The 21,674-nt window shown below is 36.2% G+C and overlaps 1 protein-coding gene across 3 annotated transcripts in view; it reads left to right on the top strand.

Annotated features, from left to right (window-relative positions):
* LOC132132451 (cell adhesion molecule DSCAM-like) overlaps positions 1-21,674 on the top strand; it is a 77,468-nt gene that overhangs the window by 30,582 nt on the left and 25,212 nt on the right. For 2 of the 3 annotated variants that reach the window (XM_059544824.1, XM_059544825.1), the window contains exons 4-12: positions 6,749-6,895; positions 7,893-8,171; positions 8,264-8,539; positions 8,615-8,911; positions 10,382-10,657; positions 10,746-11,024; positions 11,122-11,241; positions 12,073-12,252; positions 20,235-20,449. In XM_059544824.1, coding sequence (XP_059400807.1) covers positions 6,749-6,895; positions 7,893-8,171; positions 8,264-8,539; positions 8,615-8,911; positions 10,382-10,657; positions 10,746-11,024; positions 11,122-11,241; positions 12,073-12,252; positions 20,235-20,449 — 2,069 coding nt within the window. Of the gene's footprint in view, positions 1-6,748; positions 6,896-7,892; positions 8,172-8,263; positions 8,540-8,614; positions 8,912-10,381; positions 10,658-10,745; positions 11,025-11,121; positions 11,242-12,072; positions 12,253-20,234; positions 20,450-21,674 lie in introns of those variants that run through there. The other variant, XM_059544826.1, reaches the window with a different exon arrangement.

Below are 21,674 nucleotides of genomic sequence, written 5' to 3' on the forward strand. Positions count from 1 at the left end.
CCTGTATGTTTCAAAACTCAAAACTTTCTTGTTGATTTAAAAACAACTTTTACTGAAACCAAGCTTAGAAAGCGACTCGTTTTGGAATGTGCCACTTTATGAAGTAATAGTGTGGCTAAGCTCCACCTCCGCAAGAGAAGATCTCTTTAGCCCCGCCCACCGATACATGCTTGTAGTAGCAGGAGAGGAAATACTAGAGAGAAGCAAACACAAAATTACTCCATCAACAGAACCATACAGATGACCTTACGAGATTACAAGACACTGTGTAGTGTAAGTTTTGAAAAAAGTCTTTAAATTGCTTTCTTGTGATCCTAATATATGTAGAGAGGATGTTATGCATCATCTCGCAGATCAATTTCACTTTTAGGTCAGTGGTGCGAATGCTAGTATGTCAGACACAGAGTGGGACTTTGGTTAACTTTCCGAGATTTATCATGTCAATCCGTGCCGTTCTGCTGTCTATGGTCATGTTGCACCACTCGCGTCTGGTGTAAACACGGGTGAAATTAGTAAAGCGCTCCAGATCGCATCAGTGAAACACTCTTTGTTTGTTTGCTTTACTTTGCTACAGATTCATTTTAAAACAAGACAGTATGAGCCAGAATTTTCAGAAAGACTGAAAGTAAATGATGATGCAGTGCTGAGTCTGATTAGAGTGGATACAACGGTAATGTCGCAACACATAAATGTGAGGAAATGTGCTTTTACCACTATTGCAATGTCTGTCCAGACCGTTTGATATATACTGAGTATTTATATGTTTTAAGCCCATATGATCCATGTTGTTTTCAGAGTACGTCACAGCAGTGTCCATCTGTCATTTTAATAAGCAAAACTTTTAGCCAATCATAGCAGTGGGCGTTTACTTGTCTTGAATGTACTCATCTATAAAAACAACTGTTCTGCAGAGATTCTCAAAAACAGGATCCAAAATCAAAATAGCCTCTTACTTCTAAATTATGATGATTTTTTTAATGAAAAATAACACTAACTTTATAATTAAACCCAGAGAGCATTATAAAATAATAATAATAATAATAATAATAATAATAATAATAATAATAATAAAGTACAGCTCATGTTCCCTTTAAGGGTCAAGCTTGTTTGAATATTTCATCCAGATTTGCTCTCCGGCAGATGTGTGTTCTCTGACTCAGCTGGATGAGTTTCCTATTAGCAGCTAATAATCGCTGGGATGGGATGCAAAAATCAAACCTCAAACTGCTGGGAAGTTAATCATGTTATGTAAAAATGTTTATATTAAAAAAACTAATTGACTATTGTATATACTGTATAATATGGTTTAAGGCAAGGCAAGTTTATTTATATAGCACATTTCGTACACAATGGTAATTCAAAGTGCTTTACATAAAAAAGTAAAATGATCATGAAAACAATAATCACAAAATTAAAACAGGGAATTTAAAAACTTACTTAAACATAATTTAAGACATATAAAAATAGAAATTATTTTACATAAAATACAGTGCAATCAGTTCGGAACTAATGCATTCATAATGCTTTATAAATCTGTGTGAGTAATATTCATGCGCTGTTATAATAATTGTAATATTTTTTATACAGTAAACGACCACAAGAGCATTGTGTCATGGTGTAAAAAATATAAATATATATATAAAATAAATATGTGTATGTGTGTGTGTGTGTGTGTGTGTGTGTGTACTGTATATATTATAGTAAACAGATAAACAGCATAATGTCACAGCTGTGAATTTTGCATGGCAAAAGACTTCTCGCATTTTCTTTAAAAATGTTTACAAATTGTCAGAACATTTCTCTAAATTTGTCCTGAATAATAATGTTGCACTGATATGCAGCAATCACTAGGATTGAGTCTACAGTAGATCTGTTGATTTAAACCGGTGCTGTAACATATTGGTCTCTTTAAATGTTTGTATGAACAGCTGGATTGAAGATCAGTCCTCTTCAGATGAGGAGAACAGACAGGAGTGTGTGTGTGTGTGTGTGTGTGTGTGTGTGTGTGTGTGTGTGTGTGTGTGTGTGTGCGGTAACATGATGGATTGCGTTACCCTGACAACTGCAGCTTCTGTCAACATCTCACTCTCTGACAAATGATGCTTTTTACAGCCGTGTTAATTGCATTCCATCTCTCTCTGATAAAGTCACTGATCAAACTGAAGCTCACTTATTTGCATGATTGGCTTTATTAAACCCCTGGGTCTTTCACGTGTTTTTTTTTTTTTTCTCAGGAAACTCTCCCCCGGTTTATTTTGTATAATTTGGTTTCAAAAGAGGACTTGTCTTTTGCTTTTGTGCTACTGCTGTTGCTTAGACCAAGTGAATTTATCAAACTCCTAACCTATGTAGATTAAATTTTTTTATTTAGCTTAGTTTTTTGTTGTTGTTCAGAGTTATAAATCACATGGACTGAAAGGTCATCCTAAAAGTTTAGGTTCAGTCAAGATTGTGATGGGCAACAGTTAATAAAAAAGACTTGTAAGATGATGTTTGGGACTGAGGAAGTGTGTTTGGCATGTGTTTTTAGCATTTAAGTGATTTGAGGTATGTGAGGTCTACTGTATATAACCATACGAAGTAAAATGTGATTATGAGTTTGTGTGAATCAGCTAACAGAAAAATATCAGAACTTGATTTCTGAGATACATTTTTGGTAAATGCCACATCAACAATTTCAGCATTAGACATGATGTTTCCCGTTTTTAAAGCATGGATTTAACAGGTGTACAAACTAGATAGTGTGGTTTAGCCTATGGTTTTAAGAGCTCAGAATCTTCAAATAAAGCAGGGACTTTGCAAGTGCTCATTAAATGTAAAAAAAAATTATGATAATTGTATGATAATTATGATAATATGATAATTAAAATTGTGACATGCTTATGCATGTTTAGGTTATGATATAGACTATCGTTCAAAAGTTTGGAATCAGTAAGAATTTTTGAAGAAATTAATACATTTATTCTGCAAGGATGCATTAAATTAATCAGAAGTGACAGTTGCGGCATTTGTACTGTTACAAAAGACTTCTATTTCTTTTTTCTATTTCTATTTCTATTTTTAACTTTCTATTCGTCACATAAACCTAAAAAAAAACTAATAAAAAAAAGCATATTATGGTTTCCACAAAAATTATGTACCAGAACCGTTTTCAACATTATTAATAAGATGAAATTTCAGCATATTAGAATGCTTTCTGATGGATCATGTGACATTAAAAATTCAGCTTTGACATTACAAAAATAATTACAATTTAAAATATATGAAAGAATAAAACCACTTTTCTCAATTGTAATAATATTTCACAATATTACAGTTTCACTGTAATTTGACCAAACATTGTAAATGCATAAATCAAATATTTCAAAAACATTTAAAAAATCGTGTTGAGCTTTTGAGCAGTAGTGAAATTGTAAACAAAAATCATTCACTGAAGTCATTATGAGTGTTGTCTGATTTACAAATGAATCATTCTTTTGAACTGATTTGTATGATCAACAGTACAAGCTTCTTATCAGGCACTACTAAATAAATATTTATTTGACTACAAATGCTTTTATGTGTTGACTCAAAAGAATCTGTGAATCGCCTTTTGATTTTTATTGACTACATTGTATCAGACATCTCAGCGTTATCAAATACTCACTGAAGGCTCTTCTTTGCGGTTCACATTGCAGACAGGCCACTGTCAGAGGCGATATGGATCGTTACTATTGATCTCAGGCTATTGTGCAGTGAACACACACACACAAATCAAATAACTGCTCAATACCTTACAGGAAAATCATCAGAGCCAAGGGAACAGATTCATGTTAATTGTGTTCAATGTTTTCATGTGTCATTTGGAAGGTAACACATGTGTGTCTTATCTTGCTGATGTGCCTTTGCAGCAGTTGGAACCAGAGGCCTGGAATCCTTGAAATCTTGGTGTTAGTGCCAGTCTTGATTTGTTGGCAAAATTGTAAAATATGTAGGAGCTGGTGTTTTATGCTTATGGGTTAGGGAAATCTATTGTGGGAATATGTGCCAGTTTGTTTTGATTGTATTGTTTGATTTGTTTTAATGGCAAACATATGGTATCTAAAGATTTTTAACAAGTTTTATGTGAGACTAGTTTGGACTATATGGCTCCAGAGTGTAAAGAAAAGGCTGAAACTGTATTGTGAGTGATAAGCATTAGAGCATTGTGTGGTCTGGGTTTGCTACTGTATTTAAAGGAGAAGTGAAACATGTGAGATTGCTAGAGGGAGAAACTGAGAAATCGGCTTTACAGGAAGAGAAAAGAAACCAGTAACCTGTCATTTCGACACAGTTAAAGCACCTCAAGAGCTCCAGCTATCAGATTAAGGAACTGGGGCACGCGACTCCCTATCGGCTCTTCTGTAAGTATATTCATCCTCAACGCTTGGCCTTTCATTGCACCATCTCAAATACAAAACGGCACAGGATAGCAGTGCTACTGAGTTAATAATCTCATTCTAAATAACCTGAAACATCTTCATCCTCCTCATTCTCAAGACAAATACAACAGCACATTAAGTGTGACTGTTAGTAGAAATGTAATTTGCTCCTGCTGAAGTGTATGTTTGAGTAAATGGGAGATAGTGTCTGTGTGTGTGTGTGTGTGTGTGTGTGTGTGTGTGTGTGTGTGTGTGTGTGTGTGTGTGTGTGTGTGTGTCTGCTGTGGTCGCCATACATACACACGATATGCACTAAGCATGTAAACAACTAATGAACAAACGAAGAAGAAAGAAACAGTTTGGCGTGCTTTTTCTTAGCGTCCGTTTCTATAGTGACTCGTCAATTCATCGCTCTGTTGAGAATGTCTTGAGTCTTAACCAGGAACATACTCTGAGTTGAATGAACTTACTCCCGGATGCGTTTTTGGAACCACATACCTCGAGTAAGCAAGGTTTGGGGTTAATAAACGGAGATTTCAGGGTTTAGTTCACGGTGAGTTAACCCTGCTTTCTGGAATACACCCCTGGTCCTCTCTCGTCCTTCACTGTCGTCGTTCTTCTTTTGTATCCTTCCGATCTCACCGGCGAGTGGAGCAGGTGTCGCTCATTTCCCAATCACTCCACCGGCCTCGCTCGCTCCCATGGCTCTCGGCCCCGCCCCACTCATCACAGTAGGATATTTATTTTATACATTTATTATAATACAATTACACATACACACACACACACACACACACACACAGACTCACACACATGCACACACACACACACACACACACATAGACACACACATATATATATATATATATATATATATATATATATATATATATATATAGTCATACAACATAAAAAACATCAGACAGCTCATTAATCTTTGCTTAGACAAAATGAACACATTCTCTCTCTGTCTCTCACTCTCTCTCTCTCTCTCTCTCTCTCTCTCTCTCTCCCTCTCTCTCTCTCTCTCCCTCTCTCTCTCTCTCCCTCTCTCTCTCTCTCTCCACTCACTCGCTGTGTAAATTGCAACTCGTCACACTCCACATTAAGTCCACGACTGGCAAAGCCCGCAGGACCTCAGATCTGCAGTGTTTCATCTCTAACTGGGTCAGAACTCACAATACCTGCATCTCGCCTTTTGGCTCACTCTAGCTTCTTTTATTCATTGCTAAACTGTTTTATTTATGGTACTTGATTTATTGCACAGAGAATTAACAGACTAACATAAACACACACAGAGAGAGGCTATGTGGAGCTTTTGTTGGAAACACCCCACTGGAATGAATGGAATTTATCATTATAACTCATGATTCTTAAATTTATGAAGCCTGCATATTTATTTCTAACAAAACAACATTAATATACGTTTTTTTTTTTTTTTCAAAGTAAATAAAAAAATTTTACTTGCATAAACTTTCACTTTCAGATAAAAAAGATGTACAATTTTCATGGTGCAATGGTTCCTCAATAGGCGCAGATATTCATGTTAATCAACAAAATTCAGTGCCAAAAGTGTGTGAGATATGGGGAAAAGCTAAATATATTTTACAGAAGGTTTTTTTTTTTTTAACTACTACAACTTTGTAGATAATCTTACAAAAAGTTTTTTTTGGTTCCTAATCGTACAACATACTAACTCGGGTCCAAAATGACCCGATATATATATATATATATATATATATATATATATATATATATACATACATTAAAATATGATTCCCAAAAAATCTGGAAACAAATAATATTGTTGCCCATTCTGAGGGTCTTAAAACTTTTTGTAAAGTTTCATTCCCTTACTAAAAAAATATTTGGCTTTAAATGACGTGGTGGAATTACCTTCTTATTTGAGGCCTGTTCTATATGTTCTTGTTGCAGGAAATGAGACAACTTCCACCCCTCAATTTTAGTCATTGCACCGAAAGGAGAGCAAATGGCATTCTCAATCAATCTGACACAGATGTCTCCTCTGAGAGGCATGGCAGACCGTGTGGCGGCCCTGGCAGACATTATTCCTCATAAAGTTTTATGACCTGCATATTCTGTGTTATCAGACCATTAGCATGAAATCAGTACTTACTGGTACATGAGCGACGTGACCGGCAGGAATAGCTGCACTAAATCAGCGAATTCCTACTGAGGCTGATGGGAAAAACAAGACTGTTAACCATGATAATGTCTCATTATGACATACAGATGCTCCTGATTAACTGTGTTTAACACTCACCAATTTATTAAAGTTTACAAAGATGTTTACCTCATCCTAATAAAATCATATTTTGTGTTTTTAGGGGCTCGATTTCTCATAACGTCCACAGGGGCCTTGTACATTCTGGATGTGCAGAAGGAGGACGAATTATTCAACTACCGCTGCATGACGAGACATCGCTACACGTCTGAGACCAGACAGAGCAACAGCGCACGGCTATTTGTGCCAGGTAAAAATGTTAAATGATATATTATTAGTCAGTCAGATGATAAATTTGTCATTCCTGTTGCTCTAAAGTTTCAGTGTTAAAGCCAGAGCTAAACTAGCTACCAGAGAAGCTACTGCTAACAGAGAAATTTTAATGAGACTTTTAAAAAATTTGATATATGTAATATAACTTATAATGTTTAAAATGAGTCTAAAGATAAAAAAAAAAAATTCAATTATCATTATCATCTTGGAAATCAAACTTACAGTCATGCTCTTCTAGTTGAGCTATCGCTAAAGATGTTTTTGATTTACAGTTAACACCAGATTTTGACAGATATTTTGTGAAATTTTAACCTATGTTCTGGAAATTTAAGCCTGACAATTCTCCATTCAGATAGATAGTTAGATAGATGGATGGATGGATGGATGGATGGATGGATGGATGGATGGATGGATGGATGGATGGATGGTTAGATGCATAGGTGGATGGGCGGACGGACGGACGGATGGATAAATAGATGAACTGGTGGATGAATAGACAGATGAATAGATGGATGGATGGATAAATAGATGAACTGATGAACGGATAGATAGATGAACAGATGGATGATGGGTGGATAAATAGATGAACTGATGAATGACTGGATGGATGGATGGATAAATGGATGGATGGGTAAATAGATGAATGGATAGATAGATGGATGGATGGATGGATGGATGGATGGATGGAGAAATAGATAAATAGTTGAATTGATGAATGGATAGATAGATGAAAATAGATGGATGGATAAATAAATAGATGAGCTGATTAAAAGATAGATAGATAGACAGACAGACAGACAGACAGAGAGACAGACAGACAGACAGACAGACAGCTGGATGAATGGATGGATGGGTAAATAGATGAACTGATGGATGGATGGACAGATGAATAGATAGATGGATAAACAGATAAATAGATGAACTGATGAATGGATGGGTAGATTAAATTAAAAAAAAATTTTTCTTGTTAATAGATCCAACAAAGTCGGCGCCTGCGATCCTCGATGGGTTTGAGAAGCGGGAGGTCATGGCATCCCACAGAGTTGAGCTCCCATGCAAGGCCTCCGGACACCCGGCACCAAAATACCGCTGGCTGAAAAACAACAGGCCGCTAGAATCAGACTCCCGTTTCCGTCAGAGCGTAACAGGCCTGCTGATCGAGAGAGCCCAGCTCAGTGACACCGGCAGCTACCTGTGTGAGGTGTGGAACAGCTATGGGAACACAGAGGTCATAGGTCGTCTCACGGTAAAAGGTATATATCAGGTTCTCCTGCCTTTTTTTTGATAGATTTCTAAATATCTTATTGATAAAGTAAAAATAAATAATATCACTGTGTTTTTCAAGAACCTCTTAAAGTGGTGGTCAGTCCGCGAAATGTGAAAGGCAGTGTGGGTAGCCAAGTGTCACTAACCTGCAGCGTTACTGGCTCGGATGAGTACGAGCTCTCATGGTACCGCAACGGTGACAAGATCAGCGCTGGCGCCAACGTGCGGATGAACGGGATCAATAAGGAGAACCTTGTGATGGATGGGATGGCGAAGAGCGATGGAGGAGTGTACCAGTGCTTTGCCAGGAAGGCCAAAATGTCAGCTCAGGATTTTGTGCAAGTCATATTAGAAGGTCAGCACCATCCCAGCCATTTCATTTTGGTACATTTTGATTTCTTTAACTTAACAAAAACATCTCTGTCTGCAGATGGAACCCCTAAGATCCTGTCTGCCTTCAGTGAGAAAGTTGTCGGTCCGAATGAGTTTGTCTCTCTGATGTGTCACGTCAAGGGAACTCCACAGCCTGCCGTCACCTGGACACTGGACGATGACGTTGTCATGAAGGACAGTCGGCACCGCATCGGTCACAGCATAACAGCAGAGGGCAACGTGGTCAGCTACCTGAACGTCTCCCACACCCAGGTCCGGGACAGCGGGGTCTATCGCTGCACCTGCAACAACTCAGCAGGGATGGTCTCCTACCAGGCTCGAATAAACGTAAGAGGTGCTTGTCAGATCAGCTCCTCAAAAACACACACATATATTTCATTCTGCTCATCTCAAGTTCATACGTGAGTCGAGGGCCTGACTAACATCTGCTGGTATTTTTTATTTCTGTTAAGCTTTCTGGTCTTTTATTGCATTTTTTTTGGGCACGTTCACTCTTTCATATGGCTCAGTGTGTATTTGTTTTCTTCTGTGTATTTTTTTTCTTTCCATCCACACTCTTAAAAATAAAGGTTGTTTATTAACATTAATGGTTCCATGAAAAAACCTTTAACATCAGTGGACCTCTTTATAAAAAGAAAATCTTTATAGTGGAAAATGTAAAATATTCTTTATTCTAAGGTGGGCGTTTACAACACAGTTTTGGCTGTTTAATTACACAACAGTTGCATTTTTGGGTCCTGAAAACACAAACTTTTGAAAACAGGTTTAAAAGTGTAAGTTTTTAAAACAATACCATTATTGTGCAGGTGCACATCACCAACTTCTGGCCTGGCAAACTGCATTTTTAGGTGTTTTCACAGATCTGTGTGAACTGTTTTGACAACACTGATGTCTGTATGTAAAACCTTTTAAAAACGCAAAGGAAAACATTTTCCATTTATAGTGCATCGTTGTCATGTAAGTGTACCAATAAGAACTTTTTTTAAGGAGATTCGTTTAAAGGTTCTGTTTTTAGATCAAATAATGTAGTAATTTATGATTAAGTAATTCTGCAACACCTTGTCAACCACCCACAACGTTCTAGCATCACAATAACAACTTTTGCACAGACAAACACAACTCACATTTTACTTTTCTAGTTTTGAATTGTGATATTACATCACAGTTTGCAAACCACACACGGAATGTAGCATATTTTTAACAATTTCCTCTGGAGAAGTACACTTTAGCATAAGATTACTTATGGAAATATTATATTTTAAAACAATATGCTCAAGTCTGTACTGAATGTATTGTTTTTGGATGCTTAATTGCATGTTATTTACATTCATTAAATGAAAATTATAATTTCAGTTTCTATTAGCTGAGCTTCTTCAAAGCTATCTTCAAATGTAATTTAGTACATTTAAATTATATTAGCTTTAAACACAACAAAAGATTATTAAAATAGTTAATTGAAATGTACTTTAACCACTTCAGCTGTTATTTTGATTTTTTGAGAATTAGGCATATGCAATATTGGACCCACCGGTGGGTCCCCAGAGTTGATTTGGTTAAAGTAAAATGTTTAATTTGACATTTTTACAAAGTGTAGTTTTTAATAAAGTACTTATGTGTTTTAAGAAATTGTCCCAAAATTATTCTTTAAGTACACTCAAGTTGATGCCACTTTAACTTGTCTGTTTCTTTGATCTTAGAAAGGCCCTCATCCATAAACCATAAATCCACATTCTCTTTATAAATTTCTTGCTACATTTAATGCAAATCGGACTGTCAATAATCTTTTTTTTTTTTTACCCGTAAGGTCCTGCTGACATACGACCAATGAAAAACATCACAGCTATAGCTGGGCGGGACATGTACATTCACTGCCATGTGATTGGCTACCCATATTACTCCATCAAATGGTACAAGAACTCCAACCTTCTCCCATTTAATGACCGCCAACGGGCCTTTGAGAACAATGGCACGCTAAAGCTGCTGAACGTGCAGAAAGAACTGGACGAAGGGGAGTACAGCTGCCATGTGCTGGTTCAGCCCCAGCTCTTCAAGAATCAGAGTGTCCACATCACTGTGAAAGGTAGCGATACTGGACATCTGAAGTATAATGAGTTAAACGATGACATTTGGTATAGCAGTATTTAACAGTGTTCTCTGGTTGTTGTCAGTGCCTCCCTTCATCCAGCCGTTCGAATTTCCACGTTATTCCATCAGCCATCGCGTCTTCGTGCCCTGCGTTGTGCGCTCAGGTGACCTTCCCATCTCTATTACCTGGGAGAAGGATGGAAAACCCATTAACGCCAGCCTTGGGGTGACCATCGACAACATCGACTTCACCAGCTCCTTGCGGATCTCCAACCTCCAGCGGATGCACAACGGCACCTACACCTGCATTGCCCAAAACGATGCTGCCGTCGTCAAATACCAGAGTCAGCTTATAGTTAGAGGTAAGACTACATGTTTCGTATCCTTTTTGGGTGTATAACAAAGAAACATTCACAAAGACAGAACTTGAATGAATGTGATCCTGTGGATTTTTTGTAGTTCCACCAAAGTTCAAAGTGCAGCCTCAAGACCAGGATGGAATCTACGGTAAATCTGTCACCTTGAACTGCTCTGCGGATGGAGAGCCACGGCCAACTATTGAGTGGAAGTACTCCAAAGGTACATGGCTTCACCGACAACTATAACATTGCATGCAAAAGTCTTAATTAGTGTATTGTCTTTTAAATATATGTTAACATTCCTAAATCAAGATACATTTACTTGAGAAACACAACTGTGTAAGATGATAACGCATAACTAAATAAATGTAATACACTTAGCTTTCAGATAATCTACTTTGAATTAAGATTTTTTTTGTTTGTTTGTTTGTTTTATATATTTGCGAGTGGCGAAAAAATAAAATACTAGTAGTACTAGTACTACTATTAATAATATTAATTATTAATATTAATATATAAATATTAATATTAATATTAGTTTTTAATGGACATTAAACAATCAAGACAAAATGATAGCCTTATCTGTTTTAAGAATAAACCTTTTGCCAGTGGGGGGAAAAATGTATTTTGTAGTAGTAGTAATAATAATAATTCTGAATTTGTTCGCAGACATGTATTTTTTCCTGGATGTTTTTACTTAATTATAACGTTATCATTTTTTAATCATAAGCTTCACCCTTTTTTAAGCAATTTGCAAGTGAGAAAAAAAATTAAACAATGTAATAAAAATGTATATATATATATATATATATATATATATATATATATATATATAAAAATGTAGATACATTCTCTGCAGTTTAGGTTTTTGTGGATATTTCGATATTTTCACTTAAAATGTAATGATGCTGTAGCCTTTTATTTTTGTTAGAATAAACTTAACATTTCTCTTTTACATTTAAAAAGAAATTGCCAGTAGTGAAAAGAAAAGTATGATGCCACTGAAGTTTTTTAGGACTTTAACTAGAGACCGTCTTCCTCTCTGTGCCAGGTGCTGGGGTGCCCCAGTTTCAACCCATCGCTCTGAACTCGGGCTTCAGGGTCCAGCTGCTCAGGAACGGCTCACTGCTGATTAAACATGTTCTTGAGGAGGACGCAGGTTATTACCTGTGCAAGGTCAGCAATGACGTGGGAGCCGATGTCAGCAAGTCCATGTACCTTAATGTGAAAAGTAAGAAACACTATTTTACTGAGATGTTAGGTGATTGGTTTGCCGGGTCAGTTTGCAGTTCTGCTAAATTCTAATATTTAGGTTTTTGTTAAGAGGTAAATAGTGAGACACTTTTGTAGGGTTTTTTGCAGTACTTAAGGACACAGTTTAGAAAGTTCACAGAGCTTGTGTTATGGCTCGAGAAACAACAACCTTCTTGTTACTGCCAGTCTTGATCCACTGGGCCACTCGCAAAACCAATCATCTGTGTGCTTAGGTGACAGCTTTTGTTTTGTGCAGGCTTGGAAATATTTTTTGCAACATTATTGTCAATAGTAAGACTAAACGAGATGAGAGGGTCTCTGCAGTGGAGTCTCTTTGTCTGCCTCAGACACATGTGGGTGTTTATCCACGAGTAGCCAAAACCCTTATTCCCCCTCAGTAGGAGCTGACATGTGGAAAAGCATGTGCTTTCAGTGTTCTAAATGTGTGTGTGTGTGTGTGTGTGTGTCTCACTTTTTCTGTGTCCACCCACTCTGTTACACTCTGTTACCACACACTGGGGAGAGAGAGAGGGAGAGTAATAGAGATTACCTCAGACTATAATTTCATGAAATTCTTTTTCACAGTGCTTGTGTAAGAAGTATTCAATTATAAGCAATCCAAAGTAGATGATAGAATGAGAACAGTACTATTTATTTTAAAGTCAACATGAAACTTCTCCACAACCCATTTTACATCCATAATATAATGCATTCAGATAATTTTTTCAGAGATTCTTTCAGACATTCAGAGATGTATATTATATTTAATGAGATTTATTATAATAAAACCTGGAACATGCATTCCAGGTAAACTGGGTCGATTTTTATTTCCTGTTGAATTAATCAAGGAATGTAGTAAACTCTTTATACCTTATCGTGTGTGAATCCATTTGATTTAAAAGTGTTTTCTATAGCGTGTGACACAGCAACTAAATGAACAGTTTAAATGTCAGGTTATCCTTCTATTCCCTGTCTGTCTATGCATGCGGTGGCGGCTGCGTTCTCATTTGATCAGAGTGTGATGTTAGAGAGGCTTATTTTCACAACCTGCTCTTATCAGCACGCAGCAGGAGCTTCCCTGCAGAGACGCTCTCTCTGCCCAATACAACCTCTTCTTCATCCTCTTTCCCTCCCTAACTCACTCTCTCTCTCTGTCTCTACTCTCTCTGCTGCTCTCATTCACATGTCATGTAACAACACACACACAGAGCTCTGTTCTCAGAGAGATCGATCAGGCTGACAGGTGAAATACTGTGTCGTGTTTGTGCGGAGAGCTCTGCTCCAGGAGACACGGCTCTGTTGTTATGGCTCGCTGTTGTAACTCGAGTCTCCCTGAGAGGTTTGTTTCAGAGTCCACTGTGATCTCTCCAGTTTACCACAAACAAGCTGCTCATTAAGATCAGCTGTGATCAGCGCTGAGAGCTCAGGTCGTGTCCCTATGACCACAAAACTGGAACAAAACTCTCAAAAAAATTTAATAAATTTATATATATATATATATATATATATATATATATATATATATATATATAAATATATATATTCTAATTATTATTATTTAAATTTTTTGGAAGTAAGAAATTAACTTCTTAGTGAGAAGTTTATATTAAAGTGCTGACTTTTTTAGTTTTGCATATGAATGTTACCTAACTGTCATTGTCTGTTTATAAAATGTAATACACCATAAAAGTGAGTTTTCTTAGATTATTGCAGTACGTTTTACAAGAAAACAGTGTACTGCTAACTGTGCTGTATATACAGTGTATACAGTTTATTTCGTTATATTTTCATTTTATCTTTATTTTTATGGTATCTGAAAAAGACTATTTCATATATTATATATGCAATTATGATAAGTGAATTACGTTTTATGACTTTTTTTAACAAGGGTGGAAAAGAGCTTTTATAGGAAGCTGAGTGCATTGCATTATCTGATTGAATATTCTTTGCATTGCATTCTGTTGTAAACATATTATGCACATACTATATACTGTACAAACAGTGAAAGTAATACGATACAGTAGTATGCTACTTAGAAAACAAAATACTGATGCTTAATAGTGCAGTGCAATTTTCAGGAAATCCTGCTGATAAAAGAATGATGATTAAAAAAAGCTATGATGATCCCAGGAAACTCTGTATATAATAAGACATAATGGTGCATCACATCAGTGGCTGTTTTACCATGATCCCTCCTCTGTTTTGTTTTGTTCTGTTTTGTTGCAAGATTTTCCGTTTTCATCATCATGATGCGGCTCATTCTCCACGTAAAGCCCAATGATGCAGTAAAGGAGGATATCAGGCTGTGGTGAACACAGCCACTTAACCAGTCAGCTCACTGTTTACCCCAGTGCATCGTGGGGCAGGAGCTGCTGTACACATGCGTGTAATCTGCCCGTCAGCCCAGCGAGGCGGAGGTTCTTGGCCTACATCCCCCACACACAGCCCTGAGCGCTGATGTGATAGGGGATGATAGGTGACCTCAGAAAGCCTGCAGGGAGCCAGGAGTCGATATGAGACTAAGACAAGAGAAACATTACACTGGAGGAAAACTCCAGATCCGGCCATTCCGGCTCAATTTGTAGCATTATGCAGCCTAGAAATTAAGTAAACGTTAAACATAATCTTTCTGGTGAGCTTGCGACATGCTGTCACAATTTATACATTTTATTATATATAGATTTGTTTGTTAAAATATATAAATATATTTTTTATTAAAATATATTCACATGTTTATTATAAGAAATATTATAAATTGTGACAGCATGCCGCAAACTCCACAAAAATATTATGTTTAACATTTGCTTAATTTCTTAATTTCTTTCTAAATACACGTTTATGTATATAGCTATACATATATTGTTTATTTTTGGCAGCTACAGAATTTTTTTTACAATAAATAAATTGACCTTGAGATTCGATATTTGACCACTATTTATGATAATACTTGGTTACAATGATAGTTGATATACAATAATATTTCCACCAGGAATGCAAAATCAGTAGGGAGTTAATGGTATTTAGAATAGAATAACGTAAGCCTGTACATATTCAATCGCATTTGCTTCCATTTATTTATTTTTTTTATCAGTGCTTCGCACATTATGTATTCACCCGTTTACCTGACATTTCTTTAAGCAGAATAGAACCATAATTTCTTAATGACTCGCAGAAAGACAATTCTCTGCCGATCCATCAGTTAATAGGCTATTGCGTAGGGTGACCAGACGTTTTTCCCAGGACAGTCCCATATTTCCCATATTAATGTTGAAATAAATCATGTTTTTTCCCATATTTCAACATTTCTTTATGACTGGGTGATATGGTGATGTGGGTCTTTATGAATGAGTGAATGAGCAATATATTGTATACATTTATTAACCTTTGTGATTTAATAAAAAGGCATTCATGCATTATGTCAACAGATAAAACTTTAAATTTAAAAAATGTGCTTTTTTTTAAATGAACAAGAGTTCAATTTAATCATTGCTGTAGAAGTATTGCTCATTGTTAGTTTATATACATTTTTTTATATACATATTAACATGAAACGTTATTGCAGTGTTATCAAAATGTATATTTGCACTACTGGTCAAAGGTGTTTTTTATTTAACTCTCTTGCTTATATGCCAATGCTGCATTTATCAGATCAAATATACAGTAAAAAGAGTCATATTGTTACATATTATTCTATTTTAATACATTTTAAAATGAAATACATCCCTTTGTGAATTTTCACAAATGAATTTTCTGGCATTCTAAAATGCTGATTTAGCACTCAAGAAACATTTCTTATTATTATCATCAATGATTAATATTCTGTATTTAAAATTCTAAATAATATCTAAATATTGATGCCCTGTGGATTAGGCTATTATTTATTTATTTATTTAAAGAGACTTTAGAGACTTTTTTTCTGTACAGGGGAAACTGGATCATATTGCTGTATCTGCACCCAACATGTGGCAAACATGTCTCTGATTCACAGATTTATGTGTGGGCTGATAGTTTGGGGTCAAATGTCAGAGAGCTCTGCAAAGCAAACCCTCAATTCTGACCCCTCATGACCTAATTAGACTGATTAGTTTGACAACCCCTCCAGCCTTATACACATCAAGACATTAAATAAACACATGTGTATTTTCATGAAATTCTTTTAAACCCCGGAAAAGGACAAGATTACTAGCGTCATCATCTTCCCAGAGAAAGACATTCAGCTCAGATCCATGATGCAAAAATGCAGGCTCGCAACTGCTCTCCTCTGAAAATCAATTGCGGATGTGTGTTCTATTCTTGTCCCCCATTGACAGAACCCTCTTACAGCTTGGGGAGAGCAGGCAGGCCTGGCTGGTTGGTATGGTAACGTGTCCAGGTGAAAGGGAGATGCAGGCTCTCATGGGAGGAGAGGGGGGTGAGGAAGGCAGCCAGGATTCCCTGCGGGCTGGACAGAAATCAGAGACGTATATATATATATATATATATATATATATATATATATATGTGCATACAGATAGATAGATAGATAGATAGATAGATAGATAGATAGATAGAAAGATCTGTATGCATATATATATATATATATATATATATATAAAATTAAATTACGAAAAATAATAATATGATTATTATCATAAAAAAAATAAATTGTAATATGAAAAATATAAAACTTTATAATAAACTTTATATGAAAAATATAAACTTTTCCCAATATTCAAATTATTTTAGATGTACTTGAATATGCCTTACATTAATAGTTGTGTGTGTGTAATGTAGCTACAGTTTTAATATACAATTTTTAATTAGTGTGTTTCACAAGTAAAGTTATATTGTTGAGCTTCCATAAATAAATTCTGTCAAACATAGACTGCAAATTATTTTACTCTCATTAAAAGTGCCCAGATTTATTTTACAAATAAATATGCTGTGGCCTTTCTACTGTTGTAGGATAAACAAGGATCCGGATTGTGTCTTTTGAAAACACACAGAACAGAATGAAACTGTTAAATGTCTGATTGTTAAATGTGTCATGTGTAAACACATGAATTTTGGTAGCTATAGAATACTGTTTTAATGTACATGTGAACCTTTTCATATATACTCTAATAGAGTTTGCCTTAACTGAAGTGAACAGAAGTTGCAGAAACTGCTAGCATGAGAGACTGTGAGTAAATGTGTGTATTCGTGACATGCAAAAATAAACTAATTCTCACGATTGAATAGCTGAAAACCAGCTCATTTTTGTCCATTTACGACCCCTAAATGAACGAGTAAAATGAGCCTGAATCAATCAGAGAGGATCCAGAGAAACATAAATCACTCCTACAGCCGGAGAGCAAGTTCCTGCCCAGCAACACACACTTCTTCTGTCTGCATCTCAGGAGAGAAATTAGCACCTTCCCTTTCAGTCCAACTGCTGCTTATAATTCAGCTGGATATTAAAGAAATACATCAACACAGCAATTATGCAGTCATGATGAAGACAGCTCGCAGCCTGAGGGAAGATACAGCTGCCCCTCCAACACAGAGACTACTTCCCTCTTCAGTGTTTTATTCTGGATAATCACATAAGGAGCGAGCGCTCGGCCGTGATAAGAAATAGGATGCCAGTTTAGGCTGCCTGCGTCTTTAAGCGGGGGACAGTAAAGCTTTATTGTTACCTTCTGATCAACTGTAGTCATTTTAAGAGACTTCACACGGGTCCTCTCAGTGTTTACAAATGAAAACACTAGGATTGCTAACAGGGTGAACATAAAGGGCTGGCATTACATAATCATACATAATGATGTCATTTTAACTTTTGAAATGTTTATATAAATCACACTGATAATAATTCATTCATATTCGATTCTGTAACTTTTTTACTCGAGTCATAGAGGTCATAGAGGGGTCATAGAGGTCATACAGTCATGAGGGTGCAAAAAAAATCATTATATTGAGAAAATCGCCTTTAAAGTTGTCCAAATGAAGTTCTTAACAATGCATATTACTAATCAAAAAATTACGTTTTAATATATTTGCAGTAGGACATTTACAAAATATCTTCATGAAACATGATCTTTACTTAATATCCTAATGATTTTTGGCATAAAAGAAAAATCTATCATTTTGACCCATACAATGTTTTTTTTGCTATTGCTTCAAATATACCCCAGCGACTCAAGGCTGGATTTGTGGTCCAGGGTCACTTAGTTTATTTATGTTTTTTTTATCACAAAAACACAATGAATCATAATTTATATAATTACATTTTATGTTTTCAGTTTTCAATTAAATTTAGTTCAAGTTTTAGTAAGTTTTAATGTTGTCAGTGCTTTAAGTGGGCCGGTACGCACCGGTACGCTCATTTGGACATCTGTTTTAATAGAGGTTTTAATCTTTCGCCTGCGCTGCCGCTTTTCAGAGCGCCCTTCACAATGCAAGCTTCCTAATTCGTCCCACCGAGAGCAGAGACTACATTACCCATACACCCTTGAGTTTTACAAGTGAAAAGCGCATGCGTCGCTTTTGCCGCTGTCAGTAACAACTCAACGTGGTCGGAGAGGATGTGTAAAACGCACACAGTCGGCTCGGGAATAATTCAAATATAGTGAACAACATTTACCTCACTATATTACAAATAAATCTAATCTAATCTTGACAAACTATATATCGTTGGAAAGGTCTAAGACTCCCAAATATATATTTTACCAATGTTTTTTGTTAAAAAATTATGTACGAAAAGTAATAGATTAATTTACGACCAGAGTGCACCCCCTCAAAAATCTAAATTATAACAGGAGTTCTGACCTTTGTTAAAAAAAAAAGACTTCTTTGTTGCCCTTTTCTCTATCACATTTTAGAAATCATCAGAAATTATTTATCAACTGAAAACTTAAAATCTTAAAATTCATCCTTTAAAACCCATTTTAAAATCAGACATTGCATTACCATGTAAATGGTACATCAATATCATGTTACAAAATTTTTTCATTCATGAATTATAAAAATGTACGTTTGGATCGTGCACTATAAAGTATATGTTCAAAAATGTGAGTGACAGTTAAGGTTAATCTTCAGTTAGTTGCTTAGACAACATTTTTATTTTACATTTTTAAAGTTTTTAAGTTAGTATTTTTTTCCTTTAAAATTTTATTTTATTTTATTTTTTATTTTATTTAATGTTCAGTTTATTTCAAAAAGGCAAAACCAGTTATTGTTAACAATAAAAAAAATCTGATTTAAAAATATATTTTCTTAGTTAATAACTGTTGTTCCCCCTATAATAATGATGTCACTTCCTGGAGGATTAATTTAAAAAAAAAGAACCATTGGGAATATATCAAATAAAATAAAATAAAATAAATCCTTGTTAAATGTGCAGCACTTGCAATATTGCTTGATATAATTGTGACAAAAGACAAAAATCAATTTTGATTTTAAAAAATGTGGGTTTTAATATTTTAAATATATTTATATTAAAAGGGTATTAAGTACATGTAAAAAAAATCATAAAATATACCTTTTTTTAATTCAGGCAAAAAAAAAGAGCAACAGCACAAAAAAAAATGGTCTGAGAATTGCTGGAGTGAATAAGAGATGACATGTAAACGGTCGGGACTTTCAACCTGACACACTCAATCACATCACACGCTGTACCGGCGCTCCCATGTACCCGCCTGGCGATTCGCTCCCCCAGTGAATGCCTGTAAGGAAACGGGACATGCATGTGTGTGTGTGTGTGTGTGAGCAAGAAAGAGGAGTAATAACTGTACTTCTGCATAAAGCATCACATTCAATCTTGCTATTGCCATAAAGCTGTAAAACATTTACCTTGTCTGGAGTAGTAAAGTGTTCTGATCCTCACTGTTGCAAAACATTACATGGCATTTGCACAATTTTACTGTAAGTTAAAAGTCGTTGATGTCATAAGAAGAACATGTTCGGTTTGATCCGCAGTGATGGCATTTGTCTCTCTCTCAGTTCCAGCCATGATAACATCATATCCCAACAACTCACTGGCAACGAAAGGAGAGAAGATAGAGATGAGCTGCAAGGCGCATGGTGAGAAGCCCATCATGGTTAGATGGGAGAAGGAGGTGGAGAAGGAAAAGCAGTCACACATGATCAATCCAGACATGTGGCGGCACACGGTAACAGTCAAGAACGTCGGCGACGAGGTCGTCTCTACCCTGCAGGTCAGATTCTTCATTTGTGCATTGTCATCTTTCATGCTTGGCCTCTTCAATGCACGTTTTTCAAAATGAAACAATCCTTCACACTCAGTCCAAAATTTTACACTGATGCACTGATGCGAATATAATAAAAGTATTAATTAAAAAAAAAATCTTTCTGACACCAGTTCCAACACCAATGTGACAAATTCGAACAGTGTGTTTTATTTTTATACTAGTTCCGTAAAATATTTACAGTCGTGGCCAAAAGTTTTGAGAATTACATAAATATTGGTTTTTGCTTAAGTTTTTATAATAGCAATTTGCATATACACCACAATGTTATGAAGAGTGATCAGATGAATTGCATAGTCCTTCTTTGCCATGAAAATTAACTTAATCCCAAAAAAACATTTCAACTGCATTTCATTGCTGTCATTAAAGGATCTGCTGAGATCATTTCAGTAATCGTCTTGTTAACTCAGGTGAGAATATTGATGAGCACAAGGCTGGAGATCATTATGTCAGGCTGATTGGGTTAGAATGGCAGACTTGACATGTTAAAAGGAGGGTGATGCTTGAAATCATTGTTCTTCCATTGTTAACCATGGTGACCTGCAAAGAAACGCGTGCAGCCATCATTGCATTGCATAAAAATGGCTTCACAGGCAAGGATATTGTGGCTACTAAGATTGCACCTAAATCAACAATTTATAGGATCATCAAGAACTTCAAGGAAAGAGGTTCAATTCTTGTAAAGAAGGCTTCAGGGCGTCCAAGAAAGTCCAGCAAGTGCCAGGATCGTCTCCTAAAGAGGATTCAGCTGTGGGATCGGAGTGCCACCAGTGCAGAGCTTGCTCAGGAATGGCAGCAGGCAGGTGTGAGCACATCTGCACGCACAGTGAGGCCAAGACTTTTGGAAGATGGCCTGGTGTCAAGAAGGGCAGCAAAGAAGCCACTTCTCTCCAAAAAAAACATCAGGGACAGATTGATCTTCTGCAGAAAGTATAGTGAATGGACTGCTGAGGACTGGGGCAAAGTCATATTCTCCGATGAAGCCCCTTTCCGATTGTTTGGGGCATCTGGAAAAAGGCTTGTCCGGAGAAGAAAAGGTGAGCGCTACCATCAGTCCTGTGTCATGCCAACAGTAAAGCATCCTGACACCATTCATGTGTGGGGTTGCTTCTCATCCAAGGAAGTGGGCTCACTCACAATTCTGCCCAAAAACACAGCCATGAATAAAGAATGG

The sequence above is a fragment of the Carassius carassius genome, chromosome 49 (genome assembly GCF_963082965.1).
Source record: "Carassius carassius chromosome 49, fCarCar2.1, whole genome shotgun sequence".
Classification (NCBI taxonomy): Eukaryota; Metazoa; Chordata; class Actinopteri; order Cypriniformes; family Cyprinidae; genus Carassius; species Carassius carassius.